At 34.1% G+C, this 24,516-nt stretch overlaps 4 protein-coding genes across 4 annotated transcripts; 1 reads left to right on the plus strand and 3 right to left on the minus strand.

Moving 5' to 3' along the window:
* The first annotated feature begins 270 nt into the window (after positions 1 to 270).
* Positions 271 to 2,832, plus strand: LOC122581620 (CBL-interacting protein kinase 18). Its single transcript, XM_043753863.1, has 2 exons — positions 271 to 331; positions 1,046 to 2,832. Exon 2 carries the CDS (start codon positions 1,386 to 1,388, stop codon positions 2,703 to 2,705), a length of 1,320 nt encoding a protein of 439 aa, XP_043609798.1. The 5' UTR covers positions 271 to 331; positions 1,046 to 1,385; the 3' UTR covers positions 2,706 to 2,832.
* Positions 2,833 to 4,011: 1,179 nt separating this feature from the next.
* On the minus strand, positions 4,012 to 6,293 carry LOC122581621 (structure-specific endonuclease subunit SLX1 homolog). The gene is made up of 4 exons (XM_043753864.1): positions 6,080 to 6,293; positions 5,440 to 5,578; positions 5,233 to 5,366; positions 4,012 to 4,925 (listed from the first exon to the last, which is right to left on the minus strand). The coding sequence occupies exons 1-4, from the start codon at positions 6,283 to 6,285 to the stop codon at positions 4,136 to 4,138; spliced, it is 1,269 nt and encodes a 422-aa protein (XP_043609799.1). The 5' UTR covers positions 6,286 to 6,293; the 3' UTR covers positions 4,012 to 4,135.
* A 3,926-nt stretch (positions 6,294 to 10,219) lies between these two features.
* Positions 10,220 to 12,542, minus strand: LOC122582592. The gene is made up of 3 exons (XM_043755006.1): positions 12,291 to 12,542; positions 12,067 to 12,184; positions 10,220 to 10,531 (listed from the first exon to the last, which is right to left on the minus strand). Exons 1-2 carry the CDS (start codon positions 12,459 to 12,461, stop codon positions 12,083 to 12,085), a joined length of 273 nt encoding a protein of 90 aa, XP_043610941.1. The 5' UTR covers positions 12,462 to 12,542; the 3' UTR covers positions 10,220 to 10,531; positions 12,067 to 12,082.
* A 1,127-nt stretch (positions 12,543 to 13,669) lies between these two features.
* On the minus strand, positions 13,670 to 22,069 carry LOC122581383. Its single transcript, XM_043753607.1, has 10 exons — positions 20,941 to 22,069; positions 19,733 to 19,851; positions 19,178 to 19,297; positions 18,932 to 19,019; positions 16,298 to 16,389; positions 16,091 to 16,195; positions 15,421 to 15,530; positions 14,979 to 15,066; positions 14,854 to 14,889; positions 13,670 to 14,063 (listed from the first exon to the last, which is right to left on the minus strand). The coding sequence occupies exons 1-10, from the start codon at positions 21,833 to 21,835 to the stop codon at positions 13,980 to 13,982; spliced, it is 1,737 nt and encodes a 578-aa protein (XP_043609542.1). The 5' UTR covers positions 21,836 to 22,069; the 3' UTR covers positions 13,670 to 13,979.
* Positions 22,070 to 24,516: the final 2,447 nt, after the last annotated feature.

The raw sequence follows: 24,516 nt of genomic DNA on the forward strand, positions 1-24,516 counted from the left end.
GGCTAAAAGCTCATCACTCACAAACTTAAAGAAACAAAGGAAGAATATCAATTCACGAGGACCAAACAAGACATATATATAAAAAGGCACTCACATGAAACGAAACCCTTCATAACCTCGATGAGAAACTAACAACCTTAATTTGTAACAACAGCAAGCAATTGCATGTGAACTATATATCAAGTCCATCCCAATTCATCGTGTCACTCTTTAATATCACAAAATCTTTACAAAAAAACCCCACTTTTATTTATTACTCAATTTTTATCTATCAAATTCCTTCATATCCATGTATTCATATGCATGCTGATCAACACCTACATATATACAGGTAAATTCAGTTCATTCATAATCCAATATATATATGATATACGAGTATATTTATATTTATTTATCATCATCAGTTTCATGTTTTACCTTCTTTACATGTGTGTGTGAACCGGATATATGCTGCTGTTAGTACTAATATATAGTTTGTTTATGCGGATGATCATTAGCGGAACTTGATTGAATGTTTTTATAGCGGAGCGAACATATAAAAAAGAAAATAAAAATTATACTCATATCTAATTAAAATTTATGCTAACATATATATATATATAACGTTCCTTGAATATCGTTAGGCCGGAGATGCTTTTGTTTTATCAAGATGATTGATTGTTATAATTTGTGCATTTGAGTCACGTTATAAGATGGTTCAATCTGTGTTATTTTTTTTATTTTTTTTGTTAATCTTGGTAGTTTTTCAAAAGAACGTGTAAAATTTAAATTGACAAAGTAATCGATCTTCGGCCTTAAATATGTAAAAAAAATTTCATGTCAAGCATATATACTTGTATATATTTATTGAAATTTCAAATGATATATGCTCAGTTGAAACTGCTTCTTAGATATAGCTACTTGTAGAAGTAATCAATAATATCTGATGAGATGCAAAAGATCCAAGTTAAATATATGCCTTAATGAGAAGGCTTATACTTATGTTAAACTCTTCACAAACACATTTTTCTTTTCTTACTTGTGATGTTTAAATATTGCTGTTCAGGTTTGGATCTCGTGCTTGTTAGAGTACCATAAACTGCTTGTGTATCGAATATTTTATGTCTTACTTTGTTGCGCCTTGAAGAAAAAGATAGGGATGCAGAAAGATGTGCCTATTTTGCATCTCCAGAGCTACCTTTTTTCATCCCTGACGAGACTGATCGGAGAAATGCATCTGGTTTGTCAGATTCCTGTCCCTAAACTCGAGAAAAAATTCCGTTCTAGAATGGTAACTTAACATATACGAGTAATCTGCATCATTGTAGAAAACCTTTCTATATAAGTAAGATTGAGGGTGGGCCATTTAAGTTGTTTGATTTATCAAGCTTCGGTATACAAGAAATATGGATACTGAAGGCAATATTTTGATGGAAAAGTACGAGTTAGGGAGATTACTAGGCCAAGGCACATTTGCGAAAGTTTACTATGCTCGTAATTTAGTAACGGGCCAAAGTGTAGCGATTAAGGTAATTGATAAAGAGAAGGTTTCAAGAGTAGGTCTTGTTGATCAAATCAAGAGAGAAATATCTATAATGAAACTGGTGAGACATCCTAACATTTTACAGCTTTATGAAGTTATGGCTACCAAATCAAAGATATATTTTGCGTTAGAATACGCCAAGGGCGGCGAGCTTTTCGATAAAGTAGCGAATGGGAAGCTAAAAGAACAAACTGCTCGTAAATATTTTCATCAGCTGATCAATGCTGTTGATTTTTGTCATAGCAGAGGAGTCTATCATCGTGATTTAAAACCCGAAAACTTACTATTGGATGAAAATGAAAATCTGAAAGTTTCTGACTTCGGGTTAAGTGCTCTTGCTGAATCTAAGCGTCAAGATGGACTACTGCATACGACGTGTGGGACTCCTGCTTATGTGGCACCAGAAGTTATCACTAGGAAAGGGTATGATGGGGATAAAGCCGATGTTTGGTCTTGTGGGGTAATCTTGTATGTTTTATTAGCAGGTTATCTTCCATTTCATGATTCTAATTTAGTGGAAATGTATAGAAAGATTGGGAGATCAGAATTTAAATTTCCAAGTTGGGTTCAACCTGAGGCTCGGAAGTTGCTCTTGAAAATCTTGGACCCAAATCCTGTTAAAAGAATCACGATTCCCAAAATAAAGGAAAACTCATGGTTCAAAAAGGGAAGTATATCTGAAGAACAAAATTTAGACAGAGCCTCGGGGTCGTCCACTACTAGTACAGATCATGCAGAAGATCAAGAATTGTCAAGGCCTCCAAATATGAATGCATTTGATATTATCTCTTTATCTCCTGGGTTTGATTTGACAGCATTGTTTGAGGAGCCTCAACAAAAGAAAGAAGCCAGATTTACCATTTGGAAACCTGCTTCAGTTATTATTTCTAAATTGGAAGAAATCGGTAAACGTGTGAGGATGAATGTGAGTAAAAGAGAACCAGGGTTACTGAAACTGGAGGCAATGAGAGAGGGCAGAAAAGGAACTTTGTCGATCGATGCAGAGATATTTGAACTCACTCCATCATTCCATATGGTCGAGGTGAAGAAAACTAATGGAGATACATTGGAATACCAGAAGGTGGTAAATGAAGGTTTAAGACCTGGACTTCAAGATATTATTTGGAATTGGCAAGGTGATGAACAAGAACAACAGGGGCTACTACCGCAGCAGGATCAGTAGCACCCGATTACCATTTTTTTCCTGGTATCCGATTCTTGATCTTGCTCATATATGTTATGCACAATCTTTGTTTAGCTAGGAATCTTTAAACGGTTCCTTTTAAGGATATATTCTCTATCTTGCTCATATAGGCAGTAATCACTTGTCTAGGTTGCTCTAATTATACATATCAGTGCCTATGATCGCTCAACACCATCACCACACCCTTGCAGACTCTTTTGGAGTTATAGAAGACATCAAAACAAGTCCAAAACTAAAGGTGGCTCTATTGACCCATTTATTTATGAATGGTCATAAGCAGATATGTCTAATCTCTATTGGGTCAAACGGGTAAGTTAAAAAGTTTAAGCTGAAAAGGAAGCATGTTAAATGGGTTGAAAGTTGCCCAGAGTCTATTTTTTGTGCTAAATCATAAGAAAATTACAATTAGTAACAATTAATGCATTAGTTAATCATTAGAAATTTGAAATATAATAGACAAAACGTGTTTGTGGGTCAACTCCCCATCCTGTTATTAAAAATAATATTAAGACCAGTGTCAACCTGAATCCATTTGAATCAATTACCCAACCCACCCATTTTTGCAACCTACCCAAAATTCATCTATGAGTCATACAGTAAATATATTCTTCATTGGATACACGTAGATAAATGCATTAAAGATTCGCGCTGAACCACTTAACTAGTTATGGTTATCATGAGAACACGATACATACTTTGAGTGTGGTAGTATTCTTTTTCTTACTTGGGGTCATGTCAAAAGTTGTTGATGTTGCACTTTGTTGCTCAAGACGGGAAGGAATCACATGCCAATGTGCTGGATAGCTTCTTCTTCACATAATGTTACTTGTAACGGTGACTCAGAAAAAGTCATCTTGTGATTGATGTGTTGGCGCTGTAGAGTTAAAAAAGTATTTTGCTTCTTGAAAGCCTAGATACAGATTCACAAAATCATGTGATAATAACAGAAAGCATCTATATGTACAACAACATTAAATGAACAAAAGTATGCTCAACATTTGCCACTTGCAAAACAATTGGATCTTGTACATGAAGGAGACACTTTTAACTACCACACATGGAAATACCTTGATTGATGTATTTATATTTATAAAGCATGAATAAACAGACTATATATAAATCGAATCAAACCCGGAATCCTGCCCATTTAATTTGTTTCTAAATAGTATATATTAGTTTGACCCAAATCTATTTTGACACGTCCCAGCCCGTTTGCAGATAAAAAAAAACAGGAGAAAGTCAATAAGAAAGAGATGTTAATGAACCACCCTTGTAATCAGGTACCTTAATTGTAAACAAGTCTTTTATTGGATATCAACGGTACAAGCATACATGAATTGTTGATTTTATAACTAAATAAAAAAAAAACAGTATGCAACTATAACATATGATCAATAGAAAAACACTAATTACACACATATGGGTGACTCTGTCAGGTCAATGACCTCAGGACAAACAGCAGACACCGCTCTTTTCTTCCTTCGGAAATTAGCTCTGTACTCTGGAGATGGAGTAAACACATCTATCACCTCAACTGGGCCAGAAATTTCGGCTCCGGGCCCATCTTTATCCGTAATGCAATCCTTTTTACCATCTTTGTTTCCCGTTATTGGAGAAGTAACACCGCAATAGTCAGAGCCTGTAGTAAATGAACTTTCGGGAATGTTAACAAACAACCTTCCTGGAGATTTATTAATGCAAGATGGTAGTTCATAATTTTCATCATCTGACACGCAGATCGCGTTATTTTCATTCGTGTGATTGTCCAAAGAAACTGGAACTGACATCGTTATATCTCCAAACCTTGCCTGCGATTCACGACATCCGCCAGATTTTTCAGGTTCATCATCCCACAAATCATCATTGCAGAATGGTCGTTTATAATTTCGAGTATCTGAAACACAAGTCGCTTCTGCTTCAATGTTGTGATGATCTACAGAAGCAGAAACTGAAACAGTTACGTCTTCAACTGTTGCCTCAAAATCGTTGGAACCACCACTTTTTTCTGTTTCTTCTTCATCACCCGACAAATCATTTTCAAATTTAAACAAATCATCTTCTATGTCTTTATATCCTTCTGTGTAACATGGAAGTTCGTCCATGGAACGAACGTGTACCCTCATGTGGCTAGGCAAGGTAGGGCACCCAGCATAATGTGTTGTGTATTTTGTTGAGAAAAAGTTTACAGTCAGGTTCAACCTCCAAGAGAATCATAAAACATAGATGTCAGATTATCAGCGGATTAGAACATACATATAAATATATAATTTGACTAACGACACAAGGTAGGAAATTAAACTACGTTCAACTCCTAACAAGTCTGAACAGGTTACAGTGAAAAAAAAAAAGAAGAATGGCTTAACTGGAAATACGACAAAAGTGGCTCAAAGGTTAAATAATTAATCATCTATATTAACAATTAAATTCCATCTGTTTGACAGTTACCCAACCCACCCGTTTTGCCACATCTACTAAAGTCAACGAGACCAATGAACATTATACATACTTGTTCCAGGATGGCAATGTGAGCATTGTGTATGCAAGTTTGATCTTATTTGCAAGTCCGCCAAGAGATTTAAAACCAACCGCCGCCTTTCTAACTGCCAACGATTCCACAGGGTGTTGCCAAGCCCACTCAAACTGCACATATCAACTCAACATTATAAACATTTCCAAAATAACAAAAACATCAACAGCGATTGATAATACAGACCTGAAGTGCAGCAACGTTTGTAGGGAAACCGTATATACAAAGTACCATTTCCCAAGGACGTTTTTTCTTCGTCCTAAATGCACCGCTGCATAACTCCCCATTATGTTGCCTAATTCGCCGTTGTGGGTTCACTGTAAACCTACAAAAAATTATATTATATTATATATATATGTGAAAATCGAATATGCAGTTGACTACAAAGTCATAAATGAAGTCACACACGCATATCATATAAATGATTGATACTCGTATATTACAAAAATGCCCCCCTGATTTTCAAGGTAACTTCATCAAAAAATGATATCCAAGCCATATAACCAACCTAAAAAAATCAATTCTGAATAACACTTCACTCTGTCCCAAAAAAAAATTGTCCACTGATAAAACATCATTTTTTTAATTTCAACATTTATTTTGGGACGGATGGACGAGATTAGTGTATAACTTATGAAATCCGTTTTTTTTTTTTTTATAATATCATAAATTACTACGTCATCATGTAACACTATGATTAAAGGAACATGTACCCGAAACAAAATAATACTAACAAATTAACAATAATTATTACTAAGAAATAATAATAATAATAATAATAATAATAATAATAATAATAATGATAATAATAAGGTATTTTTTTTACCCAATGTAAGTGTGGCCTTTATAACGAGGACAGAGTGACGTCAGCAGATAACAACCGAAAAACTCTCCATCTGATTCTGATTTTTCTTCATCTAAATCCTCTGATCTGAGTAATAATGAATCGTCTTCACTAGAATTGGAATTATTATTATTATTATCGTTATTTAGGGTTTTTTGTGATTGACGACGACCTTTTCTTTTCCCCATTTCTTTCTTTATTTTGATTTATTTTTTTTTATAAAAAAACTCTGTAGTATGTAAAAACTAAAAAGCATCGAACCGTTTAAGAAAAAATCCGACCGTTGCGATTGTTGACCGTTTGAGTTAGTTTGACATTCATTCTTTTGGTTTACAAAAGGGCTAGGCTAAATTAGGGCCTTAGGCCCATCAAAAGAATTTTGACCAAACCATTCCTTTTAAGTTTTAACCAGTAGGGTGACTGGAGGTGGGGAAAAAACCAAATGGACAAAAACGGGTTTGAAAAACCCAAAAATGAACCCGCTTTAAAGCCAGTTTTCCAAAATTCGGTTAGGGTATTTAAAAAACTGACGGTTTGGATTCGGTTTGAAAACTCACTTTTTGGATCAGTTTTTACCGGTCAGAAACCAGTTTTCTTAGAAAAAAAGGTCTAAACCGGTAAATAACCCAATTCACGTTGACCAAAAACAGGTTAGAAATCGATTCGGGTTGTATCCAGTTTTGCCTAAACCTGGTTTTTATGCACGGCTAGTTGTAACAGATTCAAGAAAAGCTCGACAAAGTTTCAGTATGCAAGCTTGAGATCAGCTTGATTAAGGTTCACCCACGTCTCAAAAAGCTTGATAATATACATGAGTTAAACACTTAAACTCTACCTTATAACTCTAAAAATAGCATCATCACAATATTCTATTACTAACATTCTTAAACTCAAGTTTAACGTTAACACAAATCTTAAAAGGTACAAGAGTAATTAACATTATTAACTAAAGTTCAAAATCATTATTGGGGTTTTTCGAGAGTCATGTTTTTTAGACATACGTGTAATTTTGGAGTAAGAGTAGAATATAATGTTGTTCAAAAATCTCAATTACTAGAAAAATGTTTTTTTACTATGCCTCATGAGTTTCAAAAGCTTGATAATATATATCAACTCAAAAAATTCAATAACCACTCGAGTCGAGCCTTTAAAAGCTTGAGTTTAACTTGTTAAGTTTTTCAAGTTTGAATTTAGAGCTCAAGTTCGACTTATATATATAAAAAATTCATCATCATCACGTTTAACGTTTTGGTAACATTGAAAACAAGACACTATATTATATCACCGTAATCAAAATGTCTTTATTTACATTATTATATAAATGTTCTATGTTTTTATACATTTTATTATAAAAGTTATATTACATACTTTGTTGTCTTTTTTGTTTAAACTTGGATTTGAAAATTTTACATAAATGAATTTATATTACACTAATACTATTATATGCAAATTTTTATCGTATAAAAAGCGTGTTCCGCGGCAACGTATGATTACAATAACCAGTGTATTTCTAAGATCAAAGAACATTAGTTTTTCCGGTCGACACCTCCCAATCAAATAACGACCAATTTTTAATATCAAATTTTAGCTCCGTCGTTGTATATTTCACTCTTCTCATTTTAGCGTTCATATTCACGCCAAAATCAAAACATGTCTTGTATTCACACCATACTCATTTTTCAACGGGATAATTGACTACACCAAACACATTTAATTCAAAGTAACATGTAAATTTTGTGATGGACGGCACAACCAATCCCAACCCAACTCTCAAGGGACAGTCGATGAGATAAACCATTTAATTCACACTTGATTTCGTATTATTTATCTCTTGTATTTGTAATTTGCAGCTAGTGTTTTGCTAGTTGCTTTCTTAATAAAAATTTTCTGGCCGTTCCAAAAAAAAATGTAACTCAAGATCTCAAACATTAAGCATGGCATCATTAGTAAACCTACATTAGTACATATGGAGTAATTTGCAACAACGCTAGCTAGGTCATAAAATGGGTCTTTGTCGAATTATAACAATAATACATTTACTTTTGTCCATGATAACTAATCTACTTCGTAAATATGAATATACGTAATTTACTCCACTAATGTATTGGTATGAACATTCAGTCTCTTTTTTTACCCAATATATTTTTATATACACATAGTAACACGATGATACATTGATACTTATATTAACATGTACAAATATCGAAAGTTTATGACCTACATGCTACAGAGGAAGGGTTATTTAAGAACTTACAAATATAAAAAAACGCGAGAATAATTTTGGGTTACATATTCCCCTCACCTTTCTCTCTTTACAATTAAATAAGAAAATTCATCCAAATCATTCAAAATGTTTTATCTCACAAACCGTAAATCGTTAGATGAAAAAAATAAATATGGGTAGTCTTAAAGTTTCATCTTCTTTCATTAGAGATGTAATTTGATACACTTTTGACGACTTTTTAATATTCGTCTTTTTTCCCTAGTACTTTTACCTACACATGTGTAGGATCTTTGTTTTCACATTTAAATTTGTAAATAACGATATGTACACAACAATGAAGGTTAAATTCAGAGCCTGTCAATCCATGGCGGAGCCATAGTGGCCAACGGCGGTGCCCGTCAGTCCATGGTGGAGCCATAGCGGCTAAGGGCGGAGCCCGTTAGGTAGAGCACCCCATCACCGATCACCCCCTATTATCTATCACCCTCTATGACCTATCATCCTATGACCTATCGCCCTCAATGACCTATCCATAGCTGTCAAACTCGTACGAGTCACGAGTCGACTCGTACGAGTCAAGTCAAAATAAGGTGAAAACGAGACGAATCGGTGGGTGACTCGTGTTTGCTCCAGACTCGTAACATGACTCGTGTTTTGTTGTGCGAGTTGGTCCGAGTCATGTTCCGAGTCACGAGTCACAAATTTTAACTTTTTTTTAGTTTTTTTTTTATAATTTAACTCTTTTATTTGCTATTAGTTTGACATTATTTTAAAAGTATTTTCTATTTTTAGCTGAATATATCAATAAAATACAATATTTTACAATAAATACTTATATATAATTATAAAATTATATATTATAATTATAAAATTATATATTATAAAATATCCTGACTCTTACGATTTGAGTCATGTTTCCAGTCACGAGTCAAAAAATCAGATTTCGAGTCGAGTCGATAACTATGGACCTATCACCCGCACTAGCTACCCTTTATGAATATCCTTAAGGGCGAAGACCGTTCCGAATCACAATTTTCGTTCAATTTACACATGTGTAGGTTATGTGTAAGTATCGAGTTGCATCTTTAATGAAAAATGATGAAATTTTAAGACTGCTCATATTTATTTTTTCATCTAGCGATTTACGGTGGTTTGTGTGATAAAATATTTTGAATGATTTGGATTAATTTTCTTATTTAATTGAAGAGCGAGAAAGGTGAGAAAAATATGTGGTCCAAAATTTTTCTCGTGTTCTTTTGTTAGTTGCGAGTTCTCAAAATAACTCACTCCATAACCTATAATGGTTAAATGATACATCTATATTACATTATAAAATATTCACCTTCTTTTTTATTGAAGTAAGAAGTTGATGATACAAAAATATCTTAATTTTTATTCACTAATTAAAATATTCCTACTTGATATACCTATATAATATCTTAAATGAAATTATTTACAACCTTTAAAATAATTACATTACCGTTCTTACATCATTAATAACCACACCACTACAGCCACAACCACCGCCGCTATTAACACCGCCACCAACACCACCATCACCACATCATCATATTACACGTGCATACATCTAGTATTTTAATGTTTACATAGTACTAACTTTCATGTTTACATCGTCGTATTACGCGTACATGGTACTAGTTTTGGAAGTTTAATACATCAAAAAAATTCAAGTTTACTAATTACTAGTTGAGCCAATATCAGGATATAACATTACTTTTATCGGAACAAATTTTCATTACCTATATTGGTATTTTACAAAGTACAGTACCTACCTTAAAACAAATGTAAAATTATGTTGCTATTTTTGACATTTACCCTCATAAAAATGAAGCCCGAGAGAGCGCAAATCTGAAATGAGTGTAACAATTCATTCCAGATACTTCCATATTTCGGTTATTGATTAAAATTCACCACATAAGTAAAGCCATACACCAGAATTTACAAGACAGAATGTGATATTCAAGGATCAGAACTGCAGGGACCTTGCATATTACAGCTTCAAAACACACAACAGCTAAAATCACGACATACAAAAGATAAGAAATACTTCGATATATATCATATAGCCTAGACATGATGATTAGGTGTTCCTTCGGAAATACAACTAAAGCTGAGCAAAATGCAATATTCATATCCACTCTGGTTCTAACTGTACATAGAAAAGGAAGCTCACATCCACACACTTTCACCTGCAAATTTGAAACATTCAGATAATAAATTTAACACTTCTAAAAGACTAATGCCAATATACCAGATATAAATCACAGAAAAATCATAAATATTCAACATAATTACATATATTAACGCATGGTTTAGAAGGTTACACAATTATCCACATACCAGATATAAATCACAGAAAAATGACTGTTGCATGCCTCACACAACAAAAAGCAACTATCATCACATAGTTCTTTCTTTGACCAACAATTTTTTCATGTTAACTTTGCTTGTGTGTTTATAGTACCTTCTTTGACCAACTAGAGAGCTCCAACTCATCTTTTTCATGTTTCCCAACTAATTTAGATTGGCCTAGAAGACCAAGAAATATCACCCAAAACCAATTCCTGTTTCCCATAATAAAAACATGAATCAATTTCTGGAACGCACCAATGTACAGATAGATGGATGGTTATTGGAATGTGAAAAGCAAACGGGTCTCATACTATTAGCGATAAAGATAGGTTCCAGCATTGTAGCAAAAATATTAGACGCTGTTATCTAAAACTTCAATACCCTTAAGCATACTTTAACTGATTATGCATAATATCATTGCTACAATCCTATAGTAGTCATGGCATTCAATTAGACAATTTGGACCTACATGATAAATACCCGAATTTAACCCAAATATTATAGATTTTCATTTTGATGTACAACGACAACTGGATCAAGAAAAATCAAGCACCCTGAAAACTGGTAGACATTAAAAACAAGCCTAACAAACTCATCATTTTGAAAACAAATTCATAAACATCAATACACGGATTTTGTTATTCATAGGCTACAATAATCACACTGAAATAAACTCATTAACCTAAGTTGCTCATAAAAGTATTTCTATCCTAGCAGGGACCAAAAAAATATCAAAATATTTATAGCATTGACATAACTTCATGTAAACATCAAGATAGTTTAAAGTTGGCAATTGTTTTGCAAGTTCTACCATACATCCACATCTAAACTTTACTTAATTTCTTAGACGACAAGATAACTCGCCTATTTAACCGATTATAGCAACATAATAGCATTTCCTTACCAACCAAAGCAACATGGCTTAAAAACATTCCTATCATTGGTAAAAAAGAAAATTGGACGCATACCGTTAACATATGTAACAAAATTACCATAACTGGTAGCAAAACCTCAAATGCATTACTCTTACTCAGTGACTCATACTTCCCGTAATACTTCACTACTACTTTCTTAACACTATGTACTAACGCGGATCATTTCCGTAATACGTTATTATAATCGATAAAAAGGAAACAGGTGAAGTATATTGCAATTTTAAACAACTAACTTTTTTATAGTAATTAATTACTATTGAATGCTTATGTTGTAATACTCGCTACAAGGAATCAAAGTTACAAAACCAACTTCTTCTTTTTTTTTCCCCCAAAAATTTATCAAGAACTATTATTATTATCATAAATAAAAATCAAGCAAATTAATCAAACTAATTATAGAAAAAAATATAAGTAAAATAAAAAAATAAAAAACTCACTATATTATAGAAAAAATCAATCAGATTTTTTGGAAACAGAAATTAGGTTTCTCCAGAGATAACGTCCACTCGCCATATCAACACAAGTCCAAAATCCATTCATAAATGCAACATAAACCTGCAATTATACATACACACATTATATATATATACACACACACATTATAGATATACATATATTTTAAAGAAGATATAATGAAAACCCTAGGAATGATGAAATGAACCTTGGAAGATGATCGGCGGCCGGAAGTAGCGTCGGAAACGGGAGAATCGTCGGAGGACGCGGGAGTGTCGGTGGCGGAAGGAATGATTGAATGAGATTTGAAATTACGGAGAGCGAAGAATCCGGCGAGAGATGCCGATAGAAATATGAGAATAATTCGTAAAGGACACATTTGTGTGTGTGTGTTTTCTTTCTCTCTCTCTAGAAATATATGTGTGTGTATATTTTTTTTAGAGAGAGAAAGTGAAATTTTGGGTGAGTGAAGGAGATTTATTTAATGGGCACAAAGAGGTTTTAGTGATGGTTAGTTGGTTAATGATAGTTGGTTTATGTTGATGATGATGATGCTTTCCTCATGTATCATTTTAATAGTTCAAGGATAAGTTATTTACAAATTCTTTTTAACGGAAAATGATTAATCTTTTTAATATATTTTGTAAAAGTATTGAAAATTCATCCTTAACAACATGATCATGAAATACTCCGTATATAATTAGGGAATTGCTAACTAAGGTCATAGGGACATTAGTTAGTGTTAAGAATCAACTTGATCGAATGACTATTAAATGCATTTTTGTTAAAAATTAATTATGTTTATCGACATTTAAAGAAATTCAGAGTTTATTAAACACTCCCTAACTAATGCCCCGGAGATTAAAGTTGGAGTTTATTAAACTCGGGTTTACCCCATTGGTACTGCCATCAGACACCTTAAAATGTTTAATACCCAGCAATTATTGAATCAAATTCACATATATTATGAGTACTAAGATACACTGATTCTTCTCCGTACAACATTTACAACATCTAGTCCAAATCCACTATGTCATGAGTTTTTTTTATCGATAATGTTATGGTATAGTTTTCATTCCGCTTAAAAGACAAACAAACAGGCAACAAACTATACCCCACTAACTCTTTGTTGTATGGAAGTACCAAGATGTTTAAAAACTGACATCATGAGTTAGATCAAGAATGTATGGCGATTTAAAATATTTGTAAAATTTATTATGTGATGGTAGACGGCCTTAACCGTTGATTCATATTAAGATTGTCTAAAACATAGGTATACAAATTGTATGTGTTATTTATTGACGGGGTATTTAAATATAGAAAAGAGTAGTATAGTAAATACAAAAATATATAAATGTAGAAATATCAAAATCCAATCCTTAATATTTTAGACACTTTCTATTTGCTATAGAAAGGGAAGTATAGAAGTGCAGATTTATTCCATATCATGTTAATATTTAAAAGCAAATAGGGAAGTATCGCATGTCTATTGAAGGCTATTCTCTTGAATGAAAACCATGAAATCCAAGACCAATCAAGGAGCAGTTTCGAGGCTTCACCCACTATAAGAACCCGGTATATAGAATATGACTTTCAAGCTCAAACACATCAGCATTCCAAATTCAAGAGTGCTATGCATCTTATCATAAAACTAACATCCACTACTTGTAATTATAAAAAAAACTCTGACGCAACTATCTAATATATTATTACAATAGACATTACACCAATCAGTTTAGATGTTATTACAAAAACTGATAACTTTGACTTTATAAGTCAAACTTCCTAATAACATCAAACCATTGGGGCAGTCAAGGTCAGATTCTGAAGAATCCGTGGGGCTGATATGAAATTGTAGCAGTAATATGTAAACTAAGATAGATTTTAAGATATACCGCTAGACTCGTGCGAATCGAGATATATTAGAAAGCACTGTTCTTAAAGTTCTAATCCCAGCTCCGGTTTTAGAGCTAACCATCATCTGCAAATGAACAAAACCCAAAACAGCATAAGGTGAAACAAAAATCTATGTTTCTCTTCAAGAGTCAAACAAGGTTCCTTTCTACCCCCATATCGACGATAATCGTTTCCACTGAGTAGGGAATCTTAAAATAATGTTTAGCCAGAGAAAGTAAATTAAAAATAAATACATAAACACTTTTCTTTTTGTTCCATGAGAATCTGACTTTGTAGGTTCATAAAAGAGGATATTTATGTCCTAGTTGGACTAAATGAGATTTAGCATTTCAACACATTTGCTCTTGAGTGGGTCGATTTAGGATATGCTTAATCTCTGACAGTCGAAAGAATGTAATAGAAGATATTAGCTGCTAAGGAGATGAATCAAAAAGGATAAATGGGTAAACAGTTGTCTCATTTGTATTCTGAATGCAAATGAGTACATAAAGAGCAGGTTAAAGCATCAGTTCTTTCTTGCATTTAGTCGTTAATAAGAATGGGTTTCGTAAAAGAATTCTGACTTGCACTGGGATAATCGAGTGGTTTTACCAACCCAAAAGCTATACAAGCAACAATGAGCGCAGACCTCTTGATCATTTTATCTCAAAAACTTGATTACTTAATAAAAAAACACTTATTGTAATCATACTTAACACATTACGTATTCATATAAATAACTACTTATTTTGGAAATTTGGACCAATGATTTTCAATCAACCCAATACAAATCGTAAAAAAAATTATTCGTCTTGATCTGTTACCCAACCCACCCATTATGCAACATCCAATATTAAGATATCAACATTTCTTACCAAAGGCTGAACAGCAGATTTCTTCGTTTTAAGGGTCTGCATAATCAGATAATCATAAGAATTAGCTCAATATTGTCAAAGAAAGTAAGGAAAACTCTTGAGGTACAAATATGTATGTTTACTACCTCCTCAATTTGCATTGCACGCCTGGCCACATCAATGGGGAACGATAAATCAGTTTTTGTCAGTACTATCTGGTATTTGGTTTTAGACCTGGCCATTGAAAACAATTACACCCATGCAATGATTATTACAAAATGGCTATACAAAGTGATCCGTTAAAAGGGTTTGTAGTTGTACAATCTATATATATACCAGGTTTCTCGATTTTATGGGCCTCGTTTTATTTTTCCTTACACCAAGTAATGAGACCCAATATCAAATCTAGATTTCTTCTTGAATAAGATCTAAGAGGTTGTCTACTTTTAAACTACCTATAGCCAACTTTCAGCCCATTTGACCAAAATCCAGTTTTGACTCATTCATAAGTAGATGAATCAATATTACCACCTCTGATAACTTTGATCAAAATTACTTGCCACTGTGGCCCACAATCAGTACACATACCTTTCCATTAAATCAACGAGTTCATGATCCCTCGCCTTCATACCCCACTTTGTGTCAATTAGAAGACATACCCGTTTTAGGCCTTCACGAGTGGAAACATACTCTTTCACCTACAAATTACAAGACAAGTCAAGAAGACCACCAAATTTATCAAATCATGCATCTAATAGTACCTTGGATAAGCTTCTTCTTTTTAAAATAAAGCACCTTAGATAAACATCCAAGGCACTTGGAAACAAAACTCAGTTTTTAGTGTCTGGATAAACTGATTCTGTTTCTGATTATCCAACTATTTAGTCAAACAAATCTGCGCTGAATAATCAGTTTCATACTTGTTCTAAATAAAACTATTATTCAAGGGTAAAATGAAATTACCTATTATACCCTTCTAAGTAATCTAATTTTGAAATCACTTTACCTCCATTTCACAAAATATCTGTCGTTTTTTTAATAAAGATGTCATTTTTGGTCATGTTATCTTTAAACTCCTTGAATACAACAAAATTTGTCAAAAACTTAAACAGCAAAAGCACATCCAGACACTAGTATACAACCCAATCTACTATAGCTAATTATCCATATTTGATTATCCAGTATTACAAGATATTTTTGAAACGCACCAAATTCAAAAAGCCTCGATGAAAATTACAAAAGCTATTGTAACACTTACAAGTTCTTCCCAGTTTTCCTTGACTTCGTCTTTTGCAAAAGCAAAACCATACCCGGGTAAATCAACTAAACATAGCTTTGATCCAAGGTTGAAAAAGTTAATAGTCTGCACAAGAATTCATGAGCGTCAAAATTTCCATGCTCTACTAAATTATAAGGAAAATCTGTACTTTAACACAAAACTTAGTCAAGATAGACAATTTGATACCTGAGTGAGACCCGGCTTATCTGATGTTCGTACAACACCCCATTGTCTGGTTAGTGAGTTTAGCAAAGAGGATTTGCCAACGTTTGACCTACCTAATAAGAAATCAAAATTTAAGCCACAAAATTAATGGTCACGATTTCACCTTATGAAACTGATATGATCTCACATCGGCCAAGTATGGGATTGGTTGGTGGTTTATAAGCCTAGGTGTCCCCTCCTTCTTTGAGCTAGCTTTTGGGAGTGAGTTCTACACCTAGCTTATGACATGATACGAGCCTATTATGGGATGGGTTCGTATCAATTGGTATCAGAGCTAGCCCTACCTTTCGAGGTTCTAACGCTCGGAGTGGTGGCCTACGGAGTGGTGGCTTGGACCTGATGTATCATATTCTATACCATTTCCCACTAGATTTTAGAACCAATTATTCGTTATTTTTATAGTTTTATATCCAACTTTCGATGCTTTGAGGTAGTGTTAAGTGTTTTCAGGTTGGAAAATGATTAGACGAATGAGTTGGTTGATTTTGATGACATATGGAAGAAACGGGAGAAGGATTCGGTCGAAATTAAGTGAAAGACGAAGAAAACGAAATCTGGAAGGTGTAACTCCCGTTACAAGGAAAAATCCTGAAATCCCTGTAACGGGCTGTTATGCGCATAACGGCCGTGAGGATGTCAAAGGAGTGTAACGGGCGTTACACGCGTAGTACAAATGTAACGGGCGTTACACGCGCATATCTTATATATAGATGATTAGGGTTCTGAAATCAGGGACGAATTCTTGCATAATTTTTCTTAGTTTCTCATAGTTTTTAGCCTCTTGGAGCAAATAAGTTGTTAGGGTTTTTCAGCTTTTCAACCTTCGATTGTAATCCTCATTGCTACCGAATTATCTTCAATCGTTTGGTATAATATGATTTCTTCTCTATTTGTTTAATCTTGTCTTTTTAATATAAGTAACTAATTCTCTTGCACCCGCTTGGGTAGTAAGCATGTCATAGGGTCGATTTAATGTTGCTTGCAAGTATTGAACAAGATTTTTACGTTTAATCATAGATCCACATTTATTTGGGTTTAAAAATTGTTTTTATCTTTTATATTTATTGATTGATAATTGTAATTAGAAGTTCGGGAGAAATCTATGTCATTGTCAATTGGTTTATGAAACGGTTAATCGGTCTATAATTAACCTAAAGTCGTTGGAGTTCGGGAGAAACTAACGATAAAGATTTTAAACAATTAAATCCATTTTGAGTGTGTAAACGCTTATGATAGAGGGATCTGATTAGACGAATAAGCAGTTCGGGAGAAAGCTTTTTAAAGATTAAATCATAAAATCAACTTAGGTTCTTAATGCTTAATTGTTTTGAGTAGAAATTATCTGCGGGAGCAATAATCATATTTAGAGCAATTAAAGTTTCAAGTATAACGGGAGTTCATCTTGGTTACCTTTTAAGTCGTTCAACAAATGCAAGTAATGTTTAGACCCGATGATTGGCATGTGAGCTAATCCAAGTAGGTGTTCCTTTTAAATCTTTGTTAAAATTCAACTACAAAATTCTCTTTTCGATTAATCCTAAGGGATTACTGACTTTTTCTACTAACTATTTGCAACGTAGCAATTCGGCCACAAAAACCCCCTTTCATTTGAATAACTTTATTGTTAACAATAACTTAACAAGTCCTTGTGTTCGACCTCAGTTTACCAAGTCAACTATATTGCATACGAACGGGTCCACTGCCCGCAAGTGTGTAGTAGTCCGTAGCTAGGTATTTCGTGTTTATAAATTTAAGACTAGTAAATACACATCAGGACCCAAGGAGAAGGGTGCCAACCGTGACCAACATAGCCATGACCAACGAGGACGTTGGCTTTACAAAGGGTGGGGTATTGATATGATCCCACATCGGCCAAGTATGGGATTGGTTGGTGGTTTATAAGCCTAGGTGTCCCCTCCTCTTTTCAGCTAGCTTTTGGGAGTGAGTTCTACACCTAGCTTATGACATGATACGAGCCTATTATGGGATGGGTTCCTATCAGAAACGTGTCAAATGGATAAAAATAATATATAATTAGCTACAAATGAAACGTGTAAAACAAATCAAAAGTCCACGGATGTACTTTTACTAGACATATATGTCATATAACCTCCTAAATTAGTTTAATTGAGAAAAATATCAATCATATTTTAACACACTATCTACATAAAAAATGTAGAGTAATCTGAACAAAAGGTGTTCCAACCTGATCCAAGCCATACCAAAAGTTCCCACTCATTTGACAATTTCTAACGCTACATACTGGACGGGTAAGCTAAAAGTGAACAAGCATATCTTATGCATAAATCCAGATAAGTAATTTACTAGATGGTCAAAGTAATTTCCCAAGAATTATCCCAAATTGTCTATTGTTGCATGGGACTGACGAAGCGTGTGAATATAATTAATAGTTCTTACATGCCGCCTCAGATCTTTAAGTTCATCCAAGACTTTAAAAGAAATTGTCGAAAGTAACAAAGTCAAGATGCCTATTTTAAGTTGTTGCTAGATACATAGCATGAAAATTCAAAGTATCTTATTTGAAAAATAACTTAATGTCAATGGGTCAAGAATTGTATAAAAAAATACTTTTACCTGCAAATGCAATTTCTGGAAGATCATGAGGTGGAAAAGAAGAAGACACTTTTGCAGCAGCGAAAAAATCAAGTTTATTCCTGAAAACCTGCAAAATAAAAAAACTATGATCACATATGTGAAGATGGAAAACACTATATTAATTTGTACAGTAACCACCTAAAAGAGCTTATAACAAAAAGATCGTGAAAACTACATTCATCATACAATACATGTTAAACTCAAACAATTAATGAGTGAGCTTACTGATTCTTCGATTCGCTCTCGTTCTGAGCTCGTGGAGAATGGAATATTATCTAAAGGGGAAGAAAGTTCGAGATTGTATCCCGCCTTTTTGAACTCAATTTCACGTCTGCGACCCAATAACTACAATGATAAACATTCGAAAGTAATACATAAAGGTCAGGAGGTTTCAGGAGCAATATATACCCATCTTGAGATTAGGGAACATCTAGAGATGGTGGAGACTTAGGCGCTTTATCATATATGGGTTGAAAGAAACAACCTAAAAGCGAAACAAGTCAAGTAGGTTTCAGGTCAACCAAAGTCTGCTTTTATGCATACAACTTACAAAATCGTTTTTTTTATAGATGGTTTAGATTATTATTATTTTACCAGCATCAAATTTGTAATGATAACTAATGCAATAATTACTTATAAGAAATTTTTTAAAGGTCCAAAGAGTGTGACTGGCGTGTTTTGACCCGTCCTAACAGTGATGTGTTTCAATCCACGTATGTTGACCCCTTCCCTACCAGCCCACTTTTCCACCTCCACGAACAAGTAGCCAAGAGAAATTACATTTTCATTCACAAATGATGTTAGTAAGGGGCCTGGTTGTATAGCCCGGAACTGTGCATTTTGGGACATCTCGGCCTTTTCTTCTGTATCTGAATCTTCGTTTTTCTCGGTGGTACTTTCTGAAAAGCAAGAGGAAAAGAATATGGAGTTTACTAGATCAGGAAATTTGACTAGAGTTTACAGGTGAAAAAAGTGCAGATGGCTGAAAAACAACATGCTACGTACTAATACAGCCTTCTTAGAACTGACAGGCACAAGGTATAATATTTGCAGGACATATAAAAACCAAACAAGCAATTTTATGTGGTTTATCAATTTGCAAAAAAACCATATACATTGCTAACATTCTTTTTTAACACTTGTGAATCAGAAGGTACACCCATTGAATAAGACAGCTTTCTATAAGATGTACAAGAAAAATATTGTAGCTAACTATCCAAGCTATCTTTTGTAGATATTTATTATCAATTCAAGTAAACATCATCATAGACCAGAATCCATATCAGGCTACATTTCAACAGCTCTTTCCTCCGAGTGTTTAGCCAAAACCAGTAAGGACATGCAACAGAGCATCAAACATAGTAGCTTTTGACTAAGACTCAAACAAAAGGATATCAAAAATGCTTCATCTTGACTAATGAGTAATGACAAAATATAGCTACCACCAAGGTGGCCTAGCGGTCAGACGTCCTATTTTCTCACAAGATGTCCCGGTATCAAAACCTCCCTAGGTAAACATCTTGGGGGTAATTGGGAAATTGTTGGAAACAATCACAGGATACCCCGGTTAGACCATGTACAGAGTAAAAAAGATCCATCCCCCCAAATTGGCAACATGAAAAAGGAAAACCTCAGTCGTTTACACATTTAACAAATACATATGACAAATTGTGAACCAAAATCAATATGGTAACATGTTGTAACAATTACTAATGTGTAAATGGAAATCTTCGGTTAAAACTTAACCAGAAAAGAAGCAATCATCTTCGGTCACTCAAAAGAACAAAATCATTTAATACGGATAGGAGGGAGTACTAGATAACTGATTATGAACGTGGACTCACAAAATATATATAAGAAAGGCTAACAATAGATTAACAGCTAATCTGATTCACAATAATTACATGGAATATATATGATCGTAAGCAATAATCAAAATACTAAAAACATAAAAGCATATATGATTGAATTCACATAGCCAAACTGACCAATTTGAGGCAGGTTATCATCAAACCGCTTATTGGCAGGGTCATTTCGATACGCTATCCGAAACAATCTCCTCTTCCTCTTTGGCCGACCAAACGTTGCCAATGACTCATCATCCACACTCAACTTGTTCTGAAATTTCTTCTTTCCAAATTCACGATCCTCTGCAGGACTTCCTAACTGTTTACTATTCTCATATTTTTCTTCACTATCCTTCATCAAAAAACCACGTTTATTCTCATTATTTTCGATACACTTTCTTCTGTCACCTCCTCCATCCCTCAATTCCCTCCTATCAAACGTTCTTTTCTCGCCATTCCTAGAAGTCATTTGTCTATCACCTCCTTCATCCCTCGATTCCCTTCTACCAAATACCCTCTTCTCACCATTTCCACCATCCATTCTTCCATTGAACACTCTCCTCTCACCGTTTCCGCCATCATTCCTTCTACCTCGTCCTCCATCCCTCGCTCCCCGCCCATCAAACCCTCTATTTTTCAACACGGCTTCCCACCCTTGTTTTTTATCACCGCGCACCCCCCTTCGTTCTTCACCGCCCTCTCGAGATAACCCCTTTCCGCCATAAACCCTCTTCCTCGTCCCCTCAAAACCCTTCCTCTCATTCCCATACCCTTGTTCCCTTTCTTTCAACTTCAACCCTTTTCCCCGATTATCCGTCTTTCTAAACTTATTATACCCGCCGATGTTATCGTTCGGTCTCTCGTCACCGTCATCGACATTCTTATTATCTTTTCTTCTCCTAACAGTTGTGATTTCACCTCTACTAAGTTTCCCTCTAAACCCCTTTTTCTTAAACCCTCCTGAGTTTTCATTTAATGATAACTTTGCTCTTTTTTTAAGTTTATTATTAAACTTTAAGCTTGTTTCTTCATTCATTTTTCAATAATAACCAAAACAAAACAAAATAAATAACAAACAAACAATATTTCAGATTATTAGTATTATTATAAATATACTAAGAAATATAAAATGAAATACATACAGATTGTGTAAATAATTTGGAATTCTTTTTTTGTAATATCTGCAATTAATATAGGTTTAATTTCCACATTTTGTTCTATTTGCCTTGCCGCCTAATCAATTTGGTATTTTCAGCTCTTCTTCTGCGTTCTTTGTGTGCCCTTTTTTTTTTTTTCTCTTCCGTTTTTCTATTAATTAGTTTACTGGTTTTTGTGACTTATTTGGACCTGCTCAAATTTTAGCCCAATATCATGAGCTTTGTAACACATTTTGGGCTACTTCTTTTCAACTTCTTTTTTTTGAAAGGTACTTTATTTTCAACTAAAATTACTAGTTTAAAATAGCTGTGCACAAAAGTTGGTGTCGCTCGACCCAACCCAGACCCAAATCCGAAACAGGTTTGGTCAACAAGATAAGAAACTGTGTTTGACCAAACCTGAACATGTTTGAAACCGTTTTTTGGTCAACGGTTTAGCCCTAGTTTTTTTTCAAAACCGAAGCCGAACCCGATTTTGAACCCGGTATCTATCTGATTTAACCCGAAACCAAATTTGGTTTCAAACCGCCGCATTTCCCAAAACCCGAACCGGATTTGACTGGGTTCAGTTTTGGTTTTTTTTACCCGTTTTAAAGAAACCACTTTTCATATGCACCACTAGTTTAAAACTTCAAATCAATATTATGTATTTGGATCAATGGGATTGGTAGCCCATTGGTAAGGTCTTTAATCTTGGGAGGATCTACCTGGGTTCGAGTCTCACTTCTCACATTTGTAAGGGTGGATTAATAGGGGTTTTTCGGGAGTCCAGTTTTCCAGACATACGTGTAACTTAGGAGTAGGAGTAGAATAGAATGTCGGAAAAGTGAGTATGAGGCTGTTATGCACCCAACTTGGGTGAAAAACCCCTCACATACTAATATTTTAATATTTTAAATAAATACATGGCCTCCCATGATTTTTACCTTTTAAAAGAAGGTATGTGAGGGGTTTTTCACCCAACTTGGGTGCCTAACAGCCTCATATTCCCTTCCCCTATATATATATATATATATATATATATATATATATATATATATATATGGGTAAGTTATTTTGAGAACTCCTAAAAAAAAACTCAATAACCATTCTGGACCACACATTATTTTCCTCTTTCTCTCTTCAATTAAATAATAAAATTCACCCAAATCATTCAAAATATTCTAACTCACAAACCGTAAATCGTTAGACGAAACAAAAAACATGGGTAGTCTTAAAATTTCGTCCTCTTTCATTAGAGATTCAATTCGATATACTTTTGACGATTTTTAAATTTTCGTTTTCTTTTTGGTAGTTACACATAACTTACACATGTGTAGGTTGAACAAAAATTATAATTCGGAACGGGCTTCGCCCTTAAAGATATTCATAAACCAAAGCTAGTGGGGGTGATAGGTCATAGAGGGTGATAGGTCATAGGGTGATAGGTCATAGAGGGTGACAAGTCATAGGGGGTGACCAGTGGGGGGTGATCTACCTAACGGGCTCCGCCCTTAACCGTTATTCCTCCGCCATGAACTGACGGGCTCCGTCCTTGACTACCATGGCTCTGCCATGGATTGACGGGCTCCGCCTTTGACCTTCATTGTTGTGTACATATGTTCATTTACTAATTTACATGTGAAAACAATGATCTTACACATGTGTAGGATGAACCTACACATGTGTAGGATGAACGCGATGGGAAAAAAAAAAGAAAATTAAAAAGTCGTCAAAATTATATCAAATTGTATCTCTAATGAAAGATGACGAAATTTTAAGACTACCAATGTTTTTTGTTTCGTCTAACGATTTACGGTTTGTGAGATAAAACATTTTAAATGATTTAGGTCAATTTTCTTATTTAATGGAAGAGAGAGAAAATATAAGAAAATGAGTGGTCCAAAATTGTTCTCGCGTTCTTTTTTATTTGTTAGTTCTCAAATAACCTTCCCCCTCTCTCTCTCTCTCTCTCTATATATATATATATATATATATATATATTTGGCATTGGATTTTATGGAAATTTTGTAGCTTTAAAGCAAAAGCCCCATGTATATTCCTTTGTTTTTTACAAATTAATTTGAGCCAAGACCTCTCATTTTCCTTTTTGAACTACTATACCAAAAACTCATGTCTCAAAAAACCTAAAAACGACATCAAAATAAAAGTTGCTCCACAGTATAAAGTCTCATCAGGCTTCAAATGCCTTTGTCAAACAAACGGCTCAAAACCTACTAGGAAACAAGTGAATCAACTTTTCATCAATAAATAAAACTACAAGGAAACCCATTTATTTTGTTTTTTTTTTTTTGACCGAACATGTTAAGCATGACTAAAATAGGTGAAGGTTGGTTAGATGTCACTTTTCTCCCTTTTCTTTATGTATCAAGTGGTCAAAAGAGCTGTTCTTTTAATTGTTTATATAACCACGTATAGATGATGTAACCTAATTTAGACCAAAAAATGTTACCAAATGTCACCCCTTGGCTGATTTTAGTTTTGATGAACCCTGACCACTATTACTTTCTATTGCTGTCATCACCAAAGACTAATATATCAACAAGTGAATGAGACATTA

Source organism: Erigeron canadensis, chromosome 9 (genome assembly GCF_010389155.1).
Source record: "Erigeron canadensis isolate Cc75 chromosome 9, C_canadensis_v1, whole genome shotgun sequence".
NCBI lineage: Eukaryota > Viridiplantae > Streptophyta > Magnoliopsida > Asterales > Asteraceae > Erigeron > Erigeron canadensis.